The sequence below is a fragment of the Gekko japonicus genome, unplaced genomic scaffold (genome assembly GCF_001447785.1).
Source record: "Gekko japonicus isolate JY-2015 unplaced genomic scaffold, Gekko_japonicus_V1.1 scaffold2983, whole genome shotgun sequence".
NCBI classification, from domain to species: Eukaryota; Metazoa; Chordata; class Lepidosauria; order Squamata; family Gekkonidae; genus Gekko; species Gekko japonicus.
The window spans coordinates 119,427-139,756 of NW_015160928.1; the positions used below are offsets into that span (position 1 = coordinate 119,427).

Genomic DNA, 20,330 nt, shown 5'->3' on the forward strand with positions numbered 1-20,330 from the left:
ACGCAGAATAAGATAGCACAATCAACAGGGTGGAACATCCCACAGACAGTGCAATGGGATTTGACTGGTAGAAATCTGGAGACAACCCGAGGTGGTCATTTCCTGTGGGAGCGCACAGGAGCGGAGCTCCGGCAATAAGGAGCCCAGGGGGCGGGCACATGCAACAAGCCCCACCCCCTGCTCCTAGCAGCTCTCAGTTGGGCCATGAGGAGCAAGAGGCAGCCAGGTAACTTGCAGAGCCTCCCCCCGGCCCGCCTTCAGGTACACGCTCTCCCTCCTCTGTGAGGGCAGATCTGCATGTCCCCCCCCCCAATAGGTAGCAATCCAGAACAGTCCAGTGGCACCTTTAAGACCAGGTTTTATTCAGGTACAAGCTCTCCCTCCTCTGCGAGGACAGATCTGCACGTCCCCCCCCCAATAGCTAGCAATCCAAAACAGTCCAGTGGCACCTTTAAGACCAGGTTTTATTCAGGTACAAGCTCTCCCTCCTCTGCGAGGACAGATCTGCACGTCCCCCCCCCCATAGCTAGCAATCCGAAACAGTCCAGTGGCACCTTTAAGACCAAGTTTTATTCAGGTACAAGCTCTCCCTCCTCTGCGAGGACAGATCTGCACGCCCCCCCCCCATAGCTAGCAATCCAAAACAGTCCCGTGGCACCTTTAAGACCAGGTTTTATTCAGGTACAAGCTCTCCCTCCTCTGCGAGGACAGATCTGCACGTTCCCCCCCCCAAAAAATAGCTAGCAATCCAAAACAGTCCAGTGGCACCTTTAAGACCAAGTTTTATTCAGGTCCAAGCTCTCCCTCCTCTGCAAGGACAGATCTGCATGTCCCCCCCCCAATAGCTAGCAATCCAAAACAGTCCAGTGGAGCCTGAGCAGTGGGTGTTGCCTTCTGACACACTTCCGGTGATGTCAGGGGGTGTGGCATATGCAAATAAATCACGCTAATGAGTTATGCTAATGAGCTCCTGCACCTCTTTTTCTACGAAATGACCCCTGGCTAAAAAGATCTATTTTTCCCCCCAACACCGTCAGTGTAACAGTCGAATTCTAAGGACTGTAGAAAGCAGAGGGCTCTCCGGTCACCTTCCAATCTAAACTGCTCCGCAGTCGCTGCGATCTCTCCCCCCCCAACGGCAGCGAGACAGGCAACGTAAGCTGCCCTTTATAACCATTGTTGACTTCTGCAAGCCCAGGGAAAGGAATGTGCTGATTGCACGGTGAAGTGCACACGATAAAAAAACGGGTCGAGGGGGCCAGGAAGGTGCCTCACCTGCCAGTCTGCTTCTGTTGTCGCCTGCCACGACGACCACCCAGTCCCTCTGGATGGTGATGGCGGTGGCGGTGCTGGCCAGATTGGCGATGTTGGCGATCGTGATGACCAGGATGTAGCACAGGGTCTGCAGGAAGGGAAAGACGTTCTCAAGCATGAGGGAAACAGAAAGTAAAGGGGGGGTGCGGGGATGATGACGAGTCCAATGCTCCCTCTAAGCTGTGGAGTCTTCTGAGCAGACATCCTACTTGGTGAGCCACTGGCATTACAGTTGTGAGCAGGGCCGGATGAACCATGAAGCAGACTAGGCACGTGCTTAGGGCGCCAGGGCCAAAGGGGGCACCACAAAGTTGGGAAAAGGGTGAAAAGCTTAGTTTATGCAGTATATGGTGTTATCATATGAATAAATTTCTGTATTCCTGCAACCTGCACTGTATATCTGGTCAGACAGGTCAACAACTAAAATGGACTGGGTCAGTGTGGAAAGGAGGGGGGCACCAAAATTGGTCAGTGCTGAGTGCACCAGTGTGCCTTAATCCGCCCCTGGTTGTGAGCGAGCGATTTGGCGACTGCATACATTACTTTGCTCTGGAGCCATCCCTTCCTGAGCTAAGACAGAAATGTGTGAGCTGGAGGCTAAAAAACAGCGAGCTGGCTCACACCGACTCAGCTTAGAGGGAACACTGACGGCGACTGCATACATTACTTTGCTCTGGAGCCATCCCTTCCTGAGCTAAGACAGAAATGTGTGAGCTGGAGGCTAAAAAACAGCGAGCTGGCTCACACCGACTCAGCTTAGAGGGAACACTGACGACGACTGTCCTGCCTTGCCCGTTCAATGGAGCTTTCAGTCGCACGCTGCAATTATCACGTCCAAATCTGGCCAAGGGCACTGTTCAGACATAAAACTGGGCGTTCAAAAAGAAAAAAAAAAGCCCCAACTCTTGGTGAGCCAGCCACTTTTGTCTGCTGATGGAGGTGTTACAAACAAGAAACACAGAGTTCGAAGGAACCTTAAGGGCCATCAACCACCTGCACGATGCAAGGAATCCACAGCTACCTCCCGTCCAATGCTCCTTCTAAGCTGTGGAGCCTTGTGAGCTGAAATTCTGCTTTGTGAGCTACCGGCATTGAAGTCGTGAGCGGGCGATCTGGCTGCTGAGTAACTTAAGTCAGCTCTGGAGCCATCCTTCCCGAGCGAAGACAAACAAGTGTGAGCCGGAGGCTAAAAAACTGTGAGCTGGCTCACACGGACTCGGCTTAGAGGGAACACTGCTCCCTCCCTGTCCCCCCAGCTCTGTGCCCAGAAGAAGGCAGAAAATCTCTAGGATTACTGGGCCGACCTGGCCTGGAGGAAAATTTCTTCCTGACCCCAAAGTGGCAATCTGGGACAAAACGGGGGGGGGGATATCTTATATACATATATAAGAATAAGGCACAGAATAAAAGTACAAATGAGGCCTCCAACAGTCTGCTCTTTGCTTAAGGACAATTCTACTGAGGACACTTTGGCTGAATAATCATAGGAAGGCAATTTCTGGACCAGAGTTTTATACCAGAGAAACACCACTTGGCACGTGATCGCACTGTTGGAGGCCTCATTTGTACTTTTATTCTGTGCCTAGTGGTCTCAGTTTGGAACAACTTTTTTCTGGTCCGTATTGATTTTAGATCTTGTATCTGCATGATTCTAGCTCCTGCCAACCTAGCAGTTCGAAAGCAAGAAATTGCAAGTAGAGAAATAGTTACCACTTGGGTGGGAAGGGAACAGCATTCCGTGCGCCTTGGTATGTAGTCATGCCAGCCACATGACCACGGAAACGTCTTCGGACAGCGCTGGCTCTTCGGCTTGGAAACGGAGATGAGCACCGCAACCCTAGAGTCGGACTCGACTGGCTTTCGAGCAAGGGAACCTTTACCTTTACTTTATCTGCATGATTGTATTGTATTTGTATATTAGCCAATATGTTCCTCATTATATTTGACCTCTGAGGAAGGCCTATGCGGGCCGAAACACATCAGGTCAAATCTATCAGCCCTTGTGTGTTATAATTTGTTATCTGTACATGAGGTGTAATTGGGCCCTTATATGTAATTTCAAAACCTTTGTTTAATAAATACATGTCTCTTTTTATATATTTCATATATTAAGCTTTTATTGTTGGCCCTCTTTTGCATTTGACTAACCTTTCTTAGGTTCTGGACCCAAAGTGGCAATCACCGTGACCCTGGGTGTATAAGAAAGGCCACAAGAACTGAGCGCTGGCTCATTCTTTGCTGCCCTCCCTCTCACATCCTGCCTAAATTCATAGAGTCACCGAATCATAGAGGGGGTTGGATAAACATATGGAGCAGAGGTCCATCAGTGGCCATTAGCCACAAGGTGGCTCAAGTGGTTAAGACACTGAGCTGCAGGCCGGAAGGTCGGTAGTTCGGCAGTTTGAGACCCGAGTGCCGCGTGACGGAGTGAGCTCCCGTCTCTGGCCCCAGCTCCTGCCAACCTAGCCATTCGAAAGCAAGAAATTGCAAGTAGATAAATAGGTACCGCTTCGGTGGGAAGGGAACAGCGTTCCGTGCGCCTCGGCGTCTACTCATGCCGGCCACATGACCACGGAGAAGTCTCCGGACAGTGCTGGCTCTTCGGCTTGGAAACGGAGATGAGCACCGCCCCCTAGAGTCGGTTTTGACTGGCTTTCGAGCAAGGGAAACCTTTACCTTTGCCTTACAGATGGAACACTCTGTCTGGGGGCAAGTGATGCTCCGTATTCTTACAAGCGCCCTTATAAATGCCTTTTGAAACCCTCCAAGTCTTCCAGGTTGCCTACTTACAAGGATCCAGCCTTGATACAAGGCCACCAGCTCGGTCTTGAAGAGGAAAACCATCATCAGGAGGATGCCGCATAAGATGACGCACGCATTCTGCACGATTAAGGACATCTGGGCCACTGTTTGGAATAAACGGGAAACGGTACAGAGAAGAACAGCCGGTTACGTGGCAGATCGTGCCTTACATCAGATTCAGGTCAGTACAGGTATATTGCTTTAATCCAGTTCTATTTCAGCAAACGCCCCAGTAAAGTTCTTCACGGCTTGGAGGTGGGGTATCTCAAAAGGCCATCTTCTCCCGTATGTTCCTGCCCAGGAACAAAGATCACAGGGAGAGGCCCCCTGGACTGTCCCATCAAACCAAGAAGCTCATCTGGTGGGTACACGAGGGAGGGCCTTTTCAGTGGTAGCCCCACGGTCATGGAACAACCTCCTCAGGGAGGTGCGGCTGACCCCCTCACTTCCAATCCGTAGGAGACAGCAGAAGACAGTTTTGTTCATGACGGCATTTGATTAGCTCTTCTGCCAACCCGCAGTCTTAAATGACTGACCTTAACTAGTGCTTTTTGTGTATCTTACTGATTGACTAGAGGGTAAGCCATCTTGAGTCCCTCTATGATAGAAAGGTGGCTAATAAATGCTTTAAATTAAAATAGATTAAATAGACCAGGGGTGTCAAACATGCGGCCTGGGGCCGCATCAGGCCCCCGGAGGGCTTCTATCAGGCTCACAGTGGAACTGGCTGTCTTCTGCTTCTTCTTCCAGTTCTGCTGCTGCTGCGTCATCGTAGGTTTGCAGCTTACAGTTACACACCTGAACAGCATACTCGAGATTGCAATGGCACAGACATTTTGATGCAATAATTCAGAGCAAGAGGTGACAGTGATCAGATATTGTTAAATAAACAAAATATTGCAAGAGTGCTAATGTTTAAAGCATGTTTTTATTTTAAGGGGGGGGAAATCCAACGTTTGTGTCCTTTATAAAGTTTATATCTCTGCTACCTGGCATTACATTCTATGACACACATGGCCCGGACCAACAAGGTCTCATTTAGGTCAGATCCGGCCCTTATAACAAATGAGTTTGACACCCCTGAAACAGACTATATATATGAAAATTTAAATATGTTCACGGAACCACGTGTAGAAGCAAGAGGCCTGGTTATGACCTTATGCACTCCTGTCCAGGAATTCCTGTCTCCAGACCAGAGGGAACATAAGACAACCTACTGGTTCTCTGAATTTTCACTACACCAGCTTTAAAAGTGGCTTTTTACACTCGAACCGTGCAATCCCATGCAGTTATTCCAGTCTAAACCTACTAATCTCAATGGGCTTAGACTGGATTAACTCCACAAAGGACTGTACTAGCAACCAATTTGCAGTTTGGTGCTAGAAGCCGCTGCAGCGAAAACAAAGGGAAAAACTCGACGATGTGTGCAGACCTGGGGCAGAGGCCATTATGCGAATGTGGGCCCCCTTAGTGGGACGGGCTCACCTCCATATCAGTATGCCGGTCATCATGCAGGCATACTTTTTTAGAAAAGCCAGTTTGATGCAGTGGTTAAGTGTGCAAAATCTAATCTGGGAGAACCGGGTTTGATTCCCCACTCCTCCACTTGCAGCTGCTGGATGACCCTGGGCAAGCCATCGTTCTGTCAGAACTGTCCTTGAAAGAGCAATTCTCAAAAGAGCTCTCTCAACCAGTGTTCTCTGTAAGCTACTGGCATTAAACGTTGTGAGCGAGCAATTTGGCTACGGCATAAATTAGTTTGCTCTGGAGCTGTCCCTCCTGAGCTGAAACAAAAATTTGTGAACCGGAGGCTGAAAAACTGAGCTAGCTCACACTAATTCAGCTTAGAGAGGGCACTGCTTTCAGCCCCACGTACCTCACAGGGTGTTTGTTGTGGGGAAGGGAAGGGAAAAGAATTCAACCTTCTTTTTAATCCAGGTTTTTCCCCCCATTCCGCAGTAAAATCGAGTTCAACCTTTTTATTCCGGGTCCCCCCCTCCCATTCTGCATTACATTCCCACCAATGCTCCCTCTAAGCTCTGGAGACTTGTGAGCAAAAATTCTACTTTGTGAGGTACTGGCATTAAAGTTGTGAGCGAGTGATTTGGCTGCTGCATAAATTTGTTTGCTCTGGAGCTGTCCCTCCTGAGCTGAAACAAAAATTTGTGAACCGGAGGCTGAAAAACTGAGCTAGCTCACACTAACTCAGCTTAGAGAGGGCACTGCTTTCAGCCCCACGTACCTCACAGGGTGTTTGTTGTGGGGAAGGGAAGGGAAAAGAATTCAACCTTCTTTTTAATCCAGGTTTTTCCCCCCATTCCGCAGTAAAATAGAGTTCAACCTTTTTATTCCGGGTTCCCCCCCCCCCATTCTGCATTACATTCCCGCCAATGCTCCCTCTAAGCTCTGGAGACTTGTGAGCAAAAATTCTACTTTGTGAGCTACTGGCATTAAAGTTGTGAGCGAGTGATTTGGCTGCTGCATAAATTTGTTTGCTCTGGAGCCATCCTCCCTGAGCTGAGACAAAAATGTGTGAGCTGGAGGCTGGAAAACTGTGAGCTAGCTCACACTAACTCAGCTTAGAGGGAACATGGATTCCTGCCCTTCAGTGGTCAGCCCAGTTTCAGGCTGCTGTTACTCTGGGTTATTTGGATGCTGTTTTGCTGATTGCCTCGATCTCGAACACTGAGAAAATCCAGATTGGCAGGCAAATGTGGAGAAGACCAGAGAACTATGGTCCAGTCCCATTCATCTGTTGCTGCTTCCCTGCCAAGCAGGGAGAAGAAAGGACTCTCATAAGAATTCAAGTCAAAGATTGGGGGTATTTTAACTATGGGTATAAATTAAACACGCATTTGTTTACAAGTGAGGCAGCACACTAAACTGCCAGCAAGCAGACATCTGGCATGCTCTGCTAACTAATTGGACGCAAGTCATTCTTCCCGGATGAACTCCGCTGAATTTGCGTGGAACCGCCACCAGCAAGAATAGGTGTTCAACCACTTGTTCTATCTCCAAAACAAAGGTGCGATTTATAAAATGCAAAGGCAGCAGTCGGTCGAGGAGGAAACACCCAGCTTGGGTAGCTTGGAGCCTCCTTTAAATGGCGCTAATTATTTAAAATTGGCCCGAAGCGGGTAATTACTTTATGTGTAAAGCAGAAAAGGCCCATAATGCATGCCAATTATTATCGAACGGCAAAGGCCTATTTCATATGACAGAGATCAAATTACTGTTTTAGGGGGTACAATCCTGTGCGCGCTTCCTTGGCGGTAAGTTCCACGGAACGCAGCAAACTTGCTTCGGGGTAAACGCGGAGACGAGGCGGAGGAGGCCGAGTTACAATTACTTTTACATTTGGAGCTGATGAAGCACTAAATTAATCCTCTGACTGCCTCTCACCCCTGGGCGGAACAGCATTCGGTTTGACAACACATTAGCATCAGCCGCATAACCAGCGTCTCTTGAAGGAACTGAGAACTTGCAAAGATATATATCTCTCTCTCCTTTTTAATAATCGAGCGAGACGTCAGGCCTTGTCTCGGGCTGCCTCAACCTCTCCGCTCTTCTTACAGTGATTTTGGCTCCCCTCGATGCGCAAAGAGGCTCTTCGGGAAAACTTGGGAAAACATCACTCACCTTTAAGCCTCGGGTTCTTGTCTACCCAGTCGCCGATAATGGCTCCCAGGAGGAGGACGGACCCGGCCACCACCAGTCCGTAGACAGCTGTCAAAAGCAAGCTGTTCCCATACAGTTCGACCAGGAAGAGAGACACCGCAAAGTGCCACATGCGATCCCCCTGGAATAAAAGACGTTTCATATTAATTATATGGAATACACACCAAATAGGGGTTAGTCAGTCCTGTAAATCCTGGGCTATTCTGCTCCTGGCTACCACAAAGACTGACTTTAAGAAGCTTTGAGTCAGGACTTTAATGGAGCGAGGCCGAGGCCTGGACTCTTAAGCATGTCAAGAGGCTATGCTATTAAAAGGGCCACTCAGTCTGAAAACTTTACACTAATAGTGTGCAGTAAATATCTTGGACATGGTCACCCCTACAGTTAAGAACATGAGGAACATCAGAAGAGCTCTGCTGGATCAGACCAGTGGTCCATCTCGTCCAGCATCCTGTCTCACACAGGGGCCAACCAGTTCCTCTGGAGGGACAACAACAGGGCAGAGAGGCCAAAGCCTTTCCCTAATAAGATCAGAAGAGCCCTGCCGGATCAGACCAGTGGTCCATCTACTCCAGCATCCTGTCTCACACAGGGGCCAACCAGTTCCTCTGGAGGGCCAACAACAGGGTATGGAGGCCGAGGCCTTCCTAAGAGCATTAGAAGAGCCCTCTTGGATTAGACCAGTGGTCCATCTACTCCAGCATCCTGTCTCACACAGTGGCCAACCAGTTGCCCTGGAGAGCCAAATAAACAGGGCACAGATGCCGAGGCCTTCCCCTGACGTTGCCTCCTGCCACTGATATCCCAAGGTTTACTGCCTCTGAACATGGAAGTTTCCTTTAGTCCCCATGGTTAGAAGCCAGCGATGGACCTCTTCACCATCAATCTTTCTAACACCCTCTTAAAGCCACCTGAAGCTGTGGCCATCACGATATCCTCTGGCAGCAAATTCCACACTTTAATCACTGAGTTAAAGTTTTACCGTTTTATTCGTGGGGAGAGGGGCATGGGCAAGGTTTGTGTACACAGGTTCAACCCCCCCCCTCCTCAGCATCTAACCAAGGCCGCCATCCCTGCCACTCATCCTCCAGAAAGACAGCAGACTGTGTACCCTCACACGATTCCTTCTTCATCTGACTCTTTTTCCGGGAAGCGTATAGCATCATACAAAGCTCATCCTGCCTCCATTTTATCCTCACAACAACCCTGTAAGGTAAGCTGGAAGAGAGAAGACGGGTGGTCCAAGGTCACTTAGGCTAAGATGGGCGGCCCTGTTAGTCTGTCTGTAGCAGCAGAAAAGAGCAAGAGTCCAGGAACGCCTGAAAGACTCACAACATTTGTGGCAGGGGAGGAGCTTTCGTGAGTCACGGCTCGCTTCCTCAGATACTTGAAATGAGCCGTGACTCACAAAACCTCGTCCCCTGCCACAAATTTTTGCTAGTCTTTAAGGTGCTCCTGGATTCTTGCTCTTTTCGACTGTCCCTTAGGCTGCAATCCTATGCCACCTTGTCTTGGAGTAAATCCTTCACAGCCCTGCTGAAAAATTGGGACCTATTTGCGGGGAGGAAGGCACAGGACAGCTGAGTGAGGATTCGAACCCCGAACCCCGTCCTAGCAAGACACGCGGACCACAACATCACACTGGCTTACTCCACACTTGGGTCCCGCACATCTCTAGTCTCTCCCCAAAGCAGCGGACGCCCCAAATGTCCCCCTCAATCAACCCCTCTTGCTGCCCTCCTTCCAAAGTTCCCCGCTTCCCTCTCTGGTTCTCTCAGCTAGTCTCCCCTGCGACGTCCCACCAGTGTTCCCTCTAAGCCGAGTTAGTGTGAGCTAGCTCACAGTTTTTTAGCCTCCGGCTCACACGTTTTTGCCATCGCTCAGGAAGGATGCTCCAGAGGAAACTCATTGATGCAGCAGCCAAATAGCTCGCTCCCAACTTTAATGCCAGCAGCTCACAAAGCAGAATTTTTGCTCACAAGGCTCCACAGCTTAGAGGGAGCATCGCGTCCCACCAAAGGTATCAGGAAGGTGTACCCGAAAGTAAGATCTATCCTGTATCTCCGGAGCACCTTAATCTCAGTGGAACAGCCACTTACATTTATGCAAAGCTTGTGTGAGCCCGAAAAAAAGGGGGAATAAAGATTGAAAATATGAAAAATGCATTTTTTTTAATGAACCCACAAAACCTTCCAGGGAGGCAGCAAGGCAGGTGTGGTGCTTGAAACTGACACCACTTCGACTTAAGTGTACCCATAAACTGATTTGGCTCATGCGCATGCGAAAGGCACTGACCAGAGCAACGGAAACTGATATTATCCTAGCAACTGAGATAGTCTGTAAGCCCCGAGAAGCAAAAAAAATTTTTGTAAAGGATCAGACGCGACTGTAATTATTTTAAAAAGGTAAAGGTTCCCTTGCTCGAAAGCCAGTCGAGTCCGACTCTAGGGTTGCGGTGCTCATCTCTGTTTCAAAGCCGAAGAGCCAGCGCTGTCCGAAGACGTTTCCGTAGTCATGTGGCCGGCATGACTAGACACCAAGGCGCACGGAACGCTGTTACCTTCCCACCGAAGTGGTACCTATTTCTCTACTTGCAATTTCTTGCTTTCGAACTGCTAGGTTGGCAGGAGCTGGAACTAGAGATGGGAGCTCACTCCGTCATGCGGCACACTTGGGTCTCGAACTGCTGAACTACCGACCTTCCACAGCCTGCAGTTCAGCGTCTTAACCACTTGAGCCACCGCAGCTCCTGTAATTATTTTACTGTTGTTCAAAAACAAGGATCCAGGCCCAGGGCCTACTGGTATCCAGCTGCTACAAGCCTACCATCAGGCAGAGGGGAGTACATAAGCAGAGTTTTCACATTTCTCCTGGCACACTCGCTGGCCAGTGTACGGCCACAGAGCATATTCAGCAGCCAACCAGGTCTCTGGAGAGGCAGGATATAAGTTTGCTAAATAAACCACTTCTGCTTTAACCATAACTTACTCCAGACCAGTGCTAATGCAGGCAACAGAGCTGTTCCACAGGGAGGGGGGGTGTAGGAAAGAGCCAGAGCCCGGCAGCACCTTAAAGACTAACAAGATATGTGGCAGGGGAGGAGCGTCCGTGAGTCACTGCTCACTTCTTCAGATACAGCTAGAATGTGAGTCCATCTGCCCTTATATCTTGGAAAGTGGAGGGATTTCAGATGCCGAATGACAAGAGAAGACAATAGCAGGTGAAGGACAATAGCAGGCATGACTGGATTAGGCATGATATGCAAAGGGTTAGTAGGCGTGGAGAAATCAGCATTGGAAATGAGACAGGAAACCTAGGCCTCGATTCAGGCCAGGAGGACGCACAGTCTTGAACGTCATTATCAGTTGCGATTCAGGAGGGAGGGGTATGGACTCTGGCCATTTGATGGATACAGCTGGCAAATGGAAGTCCCTACAGTTTTACAACGCTGAAGTCAATAGTTTCCTTATCACAAGATACCTGTGGGCTTGTGCACTGGCAGAGAGACCTCGTATACACTAAGCAGCAGATAATACACAACATGGCCATCTTACAATGCCTGCAAATATGCAAACGTACCATTGGGGAAAAAATATCCTGATAATGTTAATTCAACAAAGACTATAAATGCCACTCAAGAGAACATGTGGAAGAGCCTATTTAAAGTATAAAAGAGTAGCTTCACAATATTTTTCAGAATTTACAGTCTAAACAAGGTTCAATTGTTCTTTTTTCCCCACTGATTTTTTTGGACTTATTCGTATTCTAAAAGGTAATAAAAAAGAGACCAAGCTTATTTAATTCATTCTCTCCGGTGGGAACTCAAAGCACCTTGCTTCATTTCCCTCTCTTCCATTCTGTCCTCACAACGACCCTGTGAGGTAGCTTAGGCTAAGAGAGTGTGCAACTGGACCCAGCGAGCTTCTATGGTACAAATAAGGATTCGAATCTGGGGCCTTCTAGACACTATTTATTTCATTCCATTTATTAATCGCCTATCCCCACAATTTATTCATTTATTTTATTAGATTTCTATCCCGCCCTCCCTGCGAACGGGCTCAAGGCGGCTTACATTTAGCGGCACTATGTGCCGAGATACATTAAACATGTAAAACCAGATAAAAACAAGATAAAACAATCATATTATTGCAATCAGTGTTCCCTCTAAGCTGAGTTAGTGTGAGCCAGCTCACAGTTTTTTAGCCTCCGGCTCACACATTTATTTCTTTGCTCAGGAAGGATGGCTCCAGAGCAAACTGATTTATGCTGTAGCCAAATTGCTCGCTCACAGCTTTAATGCCAGGAGCTCATAAAGTCGAATTTTTGCTCACATGACTGCACAGCTTAGAGGGAACATTGATTGCAATCATACAACTGTGGCGCTCTAGGTGATGTACAAAGTTCTAAAAGCATAAAACGATAAAAACTTTTAACAAAACAAGGACATAATTAAGCAACATTACATAGAAGAAATTATAGACCAGAAAAACATGTCCTTCTTTTTACAACTCTTGCAAAAAAGATTTTATTAACTTTAAATGATTCATTTTGAAACCCTTATGAAAAGGCACTAAAATCACAACTCATATACAATTTCCCCCCATAGTTATGTTTTATGTATGTTTGTGTTTGTTTATAAAAAACCCAACAACATAAAAACCATGTCCAACAACGTACAGTAATTAAAAGCAAGTGGCGAAAATTTTGAAGCTCCCTCCCATGTCTGGTCTGTGAGTGCTTCATAGGTTCGGGGGGGGGGGTGTTCTCTAAGGAGTAAGGGTCCGGGAAGGGTGCCGGCCATGATATTAGCCATCGCCGTCCTCAACCAAGTGCCTGGCCGCACATCTCGGCCTTCCACCATGTTGGGGCCAGAGCCGACACTCTTAACCACCACACGACACTGGCTCTCTGCAAACTCATTTTGTGCCTATCTGACTCCTTCCCAAAGGGAAAGGTAGCTTCACACTCTGCATTTTTAGGAAGAGTAACTACAATGTTTTACAGGTATGCCTATAAAACTGGGAACGTGACAGGTGTTTATTACGCAGGTACAGTCTCATAGACAGTGTCATAGATGCAACGAACATGAAGTTGAGCAAACTTCAGAGGACGGCGGAAGACAGGAGGGCCTGGCGGGAGCTGGTCCATGGGGTCACGAAGAGTCGGACTCGACTGTGCGACTGAACAACAACAGTCTTTTTGACTGCACGCTCAGTGGTTAACCTGGGTTTGCCTCTCTGTCATGTGCTTTATATCAACCAGGGAAGTCTTTGTTTTTGCATGACTATAGGGGTTAATAGTGTTGGACTGGTATCTGGGAGACCTGGGTTCGAATCCCCATTCGTGCCATGGAAGCCTGCTGGGGGACCCTGGGCTAGTCACATTCAGCCTCACCCACCTCACAGGGTTGTTGTGAGGATAAAATAGAGGGGAGAAGAATCACGTAAGCTGCTTTGCGTTCCCCCCCCCCCACTGGGGAGAAAGTCAGGGTACCGATAAAGTAAATGAAATCTTTACAAAATTTAAATTTTCAGAAAAGTGTTTCTTGGGCTGTTTCTTTTCTAGCTACGGGGAGAGAAGCGAGGAGTCAGACATCTACGCTTTGCGCCAGGAAGCTCTAACAAACATTAACCAGAATATTAACAGGACCAGGAAACTCAGTTGCCGCATTTTGCCGCTGCACAAATTCCACCACCATCTGACAACATTCCACCGTGATCCCAAATACATTTACTTTAGAAACGAGTCCCGCTGGAATCAGAGACTTCAGTCTCCCGGCCCAATGGATCAAAAGTTCACCTGAGCAGCGATATGGATCTAGAGATCCTTCGGAGGCAGAAGAGGAGGCGCACCTGACACTGAGCGCATCGACCCACCTGCTCTGCCTTCGAAAACACAACCGATTACTCCTTTCCTCACCAACCCTGAGCTCTCGAGAGAAGGGGAAACAGGCATGCTTGGAGACTTCGACCGATTTCTCACAAGCAGCTCTGCCGCCCCCGCTCTCCCCCCCCCCCCCCCCCCACTGCATTCATCAGTTTCCCACTACTTGCTGTGCGGCCGCATTTTGACCCGCAGCATCCCCCAATTCCCCCCCACGTCTTCTAGATCCTTGTTTTTTGAGATCGAGAAGATGCCGGGGGAATCGGGGGGGATGCTGCAGGTCAAAATGCGGCCATGCAGCAAGTAGTGGGAAACTGACGGATACAATTGGTGGGGGGGAGTGCGAGGGCGGCGCAGCTGCTGGTGGGAAATCTGTCTTCGTCTCTGTCCCAAAAAGGAGATCACCCACAAAGGTGATCATGCCAGCAATATTTTATTGTTCTTGTCTCTTCCACCTTTTGGAAAAAATGTTTTATTTCACTTTAGTTTATCCCCCACTCCTGTGATCAGTTAGGGTACAGAGAATGGGATTCCTTTTAGGAATACAGGCTAGAAATCTTTTCACGGCTGTTTGTGTAAGTTAAGGATCAAGGGCTCAGTCCTCATGACTTAATGACTGCGATCCCCGAAGTGAAGCATCGTGATGCAACTGCACGTGGGAGCCAGTGCTATAGGGAAATACAGGTTGCCTGTTCTCAGTTTTTGGGCAGGAACGCACAGGAACAGAGTTCCGGCTGGCTCCCAAGTTGGCCACGCCCAGCAGGAACTCATCAGCATAATAGGCCACACCCAACAGCAGAAACTCATGAGGATTGGCTACATTAGGGGTGTGTGGCCTAACATGCAAAGGAGTTCCTGCTACAAAAAAAATATGCTAATGCGTTCCTGCTGTTGGGTGTGGCCTATTATGCTAATGAGTTCCTGCTGGGCTTTTTCTACAAAAAGAGCCCTGCCTGTTCTACTGGCTGTAGTAGAATATCTCATCTGCCTACCAGAAAACTTCACTCAAAATGTGGTGGTGGTGGTGGTGGATAGATCTGTCAAGTCACAACGGACTTATGGCAACCCCCATAAGGTTTTCAAGGCAGGAGACATTCAGAGGTGGTTTGCCATTGCCTGCCTGCCTCTGCGTAGCAACCCTGGACTTCCTTGGTGGTTTCCCATCCAAACACTCACCAGGGCTGACCCTGCTTCGCTTCTGAGATCTGATGAGATCGAGCCCGCCCGGGCCATCTAAGTCAGTGGCCCTTTCCACACTAGACCTTAAATCCCGGTTCCACCCTGTCCCCGAACTTACATTCTACACTACACACGAGTTCACCCCTGTAATTATCTCGGGGTATTTTTTTGTTTCCAAATTACATTGAGCTCACCCTGGTCCTGGTGTCGCCTCACACTAGTCCCGGAATAGACGGATGCTGTTCTAACCAGGGATAAATGCAAGGTATTGTGTTGTGAGCTGAACTCTGATAAAACCAGGGATGGGATCCAAGTGCGGAAAGGACCAGTGTCACCCAAGAAGTAAACATCTAGAATTCCAGAAAAGCCCTTTTAGCTGTTTGGGTTTTTTGTTTTATTTTTTGAGTTCAAGGCAGCAGAATTAAATAAAGAGTAATTCTCCTATTGGGAACTACAATACTTATTTGCCACTGTGGTGGACAAAATGAAGACAGAAGCCCGGCTAAACTACTCAGCTAGTAAGATAAGTCTGGAATTAGAAGAGACTACGAAGGAGGACACACCGCCATATTCATTCAGATATGCACCAGTATTTATAGCAAAACCTCACACTGCAGACAGAGACATGGTAAGTGAACATGAGGACTTATTCTTCAAATTTCAGGCCAGATGTTGGCTTTGGTGACTATTACTTTTGAGCCACAGGGTTAACATAACAGCATCTAACATTCCGTCCAATGATAACTCACTAGAACCTAGAACATTCATTTAACTTTCTTTACACACATACACATATGATTGGCAGATGTTGAGTTGACTTTAAATGCTCCCAAAACCACATTTTGTCGAGGCTTAAAAAAAAGAGAAAGCCGCCCCCCACAAATCTACCCCCCCCAGCAAACCGAATAAGATTTTAGCCCACTTCCTCATATACCAGAAAAGAAACCGCTTGGATAACCAGTTCCTAGAAATAGTTTCTGTTTTATTTACAATGTTGACTCTTGAACTTCATATCTGCAGTGATTTCAGAACAAGAAAGGACGTCTGTAAGCTTTACATCTTATTGGGAAACGAAGCAGACTGTTCAGTTAATCCCAAGCCAAAGTAAAAAACGTACTTTGTCTGGACTCCCCTTTACTCCCTTTATTTATTCAGAATATCACTCTAAGCCCATTGATTTACAAGAGCATAACTCTGATGAGAATTCCACTGTCAGACTATGGCACCCTAGACTGTGATCACTGTGAACTATGAGACTTGATTCCACGTTCAAAAGTCACAATCAGTGCGCCAGAGCACAATTTCACTAGTATGCCGTTATCTGCTTGCTGTACTGTTCTGTCTTTAAATCTCGACCGATTGACCATACGGAAAAAAAAAAGTAACTGTGAGCAAGTCGTATTCTGCAGATCAGCCAAACGTAAATAGCTTTGGTCGTGCTTCACTTACCCAGGTGGACAGGGCATGGCCAACATAGAGGAGGAATTTGGCAGATGTTAAGTAATTGCCGCAGGATCCTAAGACAGAAATAACAAAAAGAAATGCTACATGTAGTTCAAGTACAGTTTGGTGGGTCGCCGTGTGGGCCTGGAGCAACAGAACCGAGTCTGAGTCCAGTGGAACCTTTAAGACCAACAAAGATTAATTCTGGGTCGTAGCTTTCGTGTGCATGCATACTTCCTCAGATAAACCCCCACACACACCTACAGGTAATGGCTGTGAAAGTCCATTTCACTGTATCTGAAGAGGTGTGCATGCACAGGAAATCTTATACCCAGAATTAATCTCTGTTGGTCTTAAAGGTGCCACTGGAATCAAAGTTTGTTCAAATACATTTTGTTACTTCATTTCCCCTCTTTTTTATTCAACTGCGAAGTCAACATTAAAAAAAAAACCACTTTAACTATTCAGCACAGATGCTTAAAGTAATAAATGTAAACATGACCAAATGCTATTTATGTTGTCACTGGCCACCCCTCCCCTTTTTCCAAACAGACCCAAGGTGGCTTACAAAGATCAATACAAAAAAAAAACACCTTTCTAGTTTTAACACGGAGAACTCTGTCTACTGGAGAAGGTAAAGGTAAAGGTTCCCTTGCTCGAAAGCCAGTCGAGTCCAACTCTAGGGTTGCAGTGCTCATCTCCGTTTCAAAGCCGAAGATCCAGCGCTGTCAGAAGACGTTTCCGTGGTCATGTGGCCGGCATGACTAAACACCAAGGCGCACGGAACGCTGTTACCTTCCCACCGAAGTGGTACCTATTTATCTACTTGCAATTTCTTGCTTTCGAACTGCTAGGTTGGCAGGTTGCTGGAACTACAGACGGGAGCACACTCCGTCATGCGGCAACCAGGGTCTCGAACTGCTGAACTACTGACCTTCCACAGCCTGCAGTTCAGCATCTTAACCACTTGAGCCAGCCCGACAGACAGAGCACAAAGTTGGCATGCAGAAATATCCTAGGTTGGGCCCTTGGGCATATCCAGTTCAAGACCCTCAAAGAGCTGAGGTCAAGAAAGACCTTCTCTGCCCATGACCCCGGGCAGCTGGTAGCAGAGGACACCAAGGTAGATGGACCAACAGCTGGACTCAGCGTAAGGTGATTCTGTCCAGATCTCTACTCCTATACAGTCTATTTCCACTCCAAATATCGTGCACACGTCTGATACACAGCCCTGTATTATGGTACCCTCTGCCTCAGTCCCCCCTGGCACACAGTCAGAGATTATCCATGCGCTGCCAAGCACCTAAGTGTGCCGTGGTCCAGCCACACACGACTGGGATGGGACCCGTGTTTCCTCTAAGCTGAGTTAGTGTGAGCTAGCTCAGTTTTTTAGCCTCCGGCTCACACATTTTTTGTCTTAGCTCAGGAAGGAGGGCTCCAGAGCAAACTAATTGATGCAGCAGCCAAATGGCTCGCTCACAACTTTAATGTCAGGAGCTCACAAAGTAGAATTTTTTGCTCGCAGGACTCCACAGCTTAGAGGGAGCATTGGATGGGACTGACCCTTGGATGGCTTGGTTGAACCCTGCCTGTTGTTCTATACAGATGCTAAACGCAAGCACTAGTCCTTCAACACACCAAATCCGGGCACCCAAACCCACACAGGTGCCTTTTCTGGCATGCACAACTATGTGAACACATGAAGCTGCCTTATACTAGATCAGACCATCGGCCCGTCAAGGTCAGTATTGTCTACTCAGACGGGCAGCGGCTCTCCAGGGTCTCAGGCAGAGGTCTTTCCCATCACCTACTGCTTGGTCCTTTTTAACCGGAGATGCCGGGGATTGAACCTGGGACCTTCTGCGTGCCCAGCAGATGCTCTACGCGAGCCAGCTCACCTCTCCCCTGATACAGACCTTGCAATGGAAGAAATTAACTCAGACCAGTGCTCCCTCTAAACTGAGTTAGTGCGAGCCAGCTCACAGTTTTTTAGCCTCCGGCTCACACATTTTTGTCTTCGCTCAGGAAGGATGGCTCCAGAGCAAACTGATTTATGCTGTAGCCAAATTGCTCGCTCACAACTTTAATGCCAGGAGCTCACAAAGTCGAATTTTTGCTCACATGACTGCACAGCTTAGAGGGAACATTGACTCTAGACTGTCCCAGATCTTGCACCAGACCGGCAGTGAAGCGCACTCAAGGAGCGCTCTCTTTCTACCTCTCCTGCGGCCCAGAGGCAACTCGTCTCCTTCGTCACACCCTCCACCTCGCTTGCTTCCTCTGCACGCCTCGGTGTGCTGTTTATGGGAGACGGCTTGCCAGGGCTCCAATCTACATGCCAGTCACTCACCCCTAGGTGCACCAGTGGGGGAAAAGGCTAGTCGGTTGTGGAGACTATGTGCAATCCTAAACCGATCTACTCAAGAATCCTGCTTGGTTTTATTCAAGGGGGCTTAAGCTCCCAAGAAATGAGCAGGTCTAGAAAGAACTGTGCAGTGACTCTCAAAAGTGTATCTGCCCTGCCATCAATTTTGTTAGTCTTTAAGATGCTGCTGGACTCTCGCTCTTTTCTACTGCTGCAGAGGGACAAGCACAGCTACCCATCTCGAGCTTACTCCCAAGAAAGCGTTTTTAGGATTGCACTGGATATCTTCAGGTAGGCAGCCGTGTTGGTCTGAAGCAGCAGAATAAAGTTCGAGTCCAGCCGGGGGGCGCCTTTAAGACAGCGTTCCCTCTAAGCTGAGTTAGTGTGAGCTAGCTGACAGTTTTTTAAGCCTCCAGCTCACAGATTTTTGTCTTGGCCCATTTCTTGTCTTATTATTATTATTATTTTGTCTTAGGGATGGCTCCAGAGCAAACTAACTTATGCAGCAGCCAAATCGTTCGCTCACAACTTTAATGTCTAGCTCACAAAGTAGAATTGTTGCTCACAAGACTCCACAGCAGTGTTCCCTCTAAGCCGAGTGAGTGTGAGCCAGCTCACAGTTTTTTAGCCTCCGGCTCACACATTTTTGTCATCGCTCAAGGAGGATGGCTGCAGAGGAAACTAATTTATGCAGTCGCCAAATCACTCGCTCACAACTTTTATGCCAGGAGCTCACAAAGTAGAAATTTTGCTCACAAGACTCCACAGCTTAGAGGGAAGGAACATTGCTCCACAGCTTAGTGGGCGCGTTGCTTTCAGACCGTGGAAGTTTTATTCAAGGCGCACACCGAAAGCAGATAGGATCGCACTGTCAAGGGGAGGAATAAGGCACTCTGCACAAGAGCAGAGGCACTCTCTTCCGCGCCGGCACGGCTGTCAGCGCTGCATCGCTCCAAAGACCCCCCGCGCTCGGCGCACCATGCGCGCCCGGGCCAACCCTCCCGAGCGCCCGGTCCCTCTCGCGGCCGTCTCACCGCAGCATCCTCGGCCGTCGGGCTGCGCGTCGGCGCCGGGGCGGGCCATGGCTCTCTGGACTTGTGCGGGGCGGCTCCGGGCAGTTGCGCGGCGGCGGCGGCGGCGGCTCCTGGAGTTTCCTCTCCGGCGCCAAGCGGGTCTCCTCTCTTGGTGGTCTTTCCCCACTTAGCTAGCACTGTAGCTGAAGCGGGAAAGCGATGGCCTTATGGGCGGGCGGCGGCGGGGGAGCCGCGCGGCTGCGGGAGGGGGGCCCGGCCAGGTGCCCACCGCGGCTGGGGCGGCTGCTGCTGCTGCTGCGCTCTCCGAAGGCTCCGGCGCCGCTGAGCTGACCCTCCGGCCGCCGGGGCCGGCCTTTATGCGGAGGCTGGGGCGAGGGGCCGAGCGCAGAGAAAGGAGAGCCCGCCAGGCGCCTATCAGCGGCCGCCTGATCTGCATATCCCCTCCCGCCCGTCCGTCCCTCTCGGCCGCCAAGACGCGCGTCGCGGCCGGGGCGCCTTTTGGAGAGGCTTCGAGGGACCCGGGGGAGGGGAGCCCTTTTATAGGGCCCGGACGCGCCGGCCCGCGGTCTCCGCCCCGCCGCACCAGGCGCTCGGCCGCCCGCGGGGCCCCGGCGACTCCGCGCCCTGCAATG

General features: G+C 49.1%; 1 protein-coding gene across 1 annotated transcript in view; it reads right to left on the reverse strand.

The window, feature by feature from the left end:
* SLC40A1 (solute carrier family 40 (iron-regulated transporter), member 1) overlaps positions 1-20,191 on the reverse strand; it is a 32,287-nt gene extending 12,096 nt beyond the window's left edge. Inside the window, exons 1-5 of the mRNA XM_015424931.1 lie at positions 19,699-20,191; positions 16,306-16,373; positions 7,756-7,915; positions 4,105-4,220; positions 1,276-1,402 (exon numbers count right to left, since the gene is read on the reverse strand). Coding sequence (XP_015280417.1) covers positions 1,276-1,402; positions 4,105-4,220; positions 7,756-7,915; positions 16,306-16,373; positions 19,699-19,747 — 520 coding nt within the window. The 5' untranslated portion in view covers positions 19,748-20,191. The remainder of the gene's footprint in view (positions 1-1,275; positions 1,403-4,104; positions 4,221-7,755; positions 7,916-16,305; positions 16,374-19,698) is intronic.
* Between the last annotated feature and the right edge of the window lie 139 nt (positions 20,192-20,330).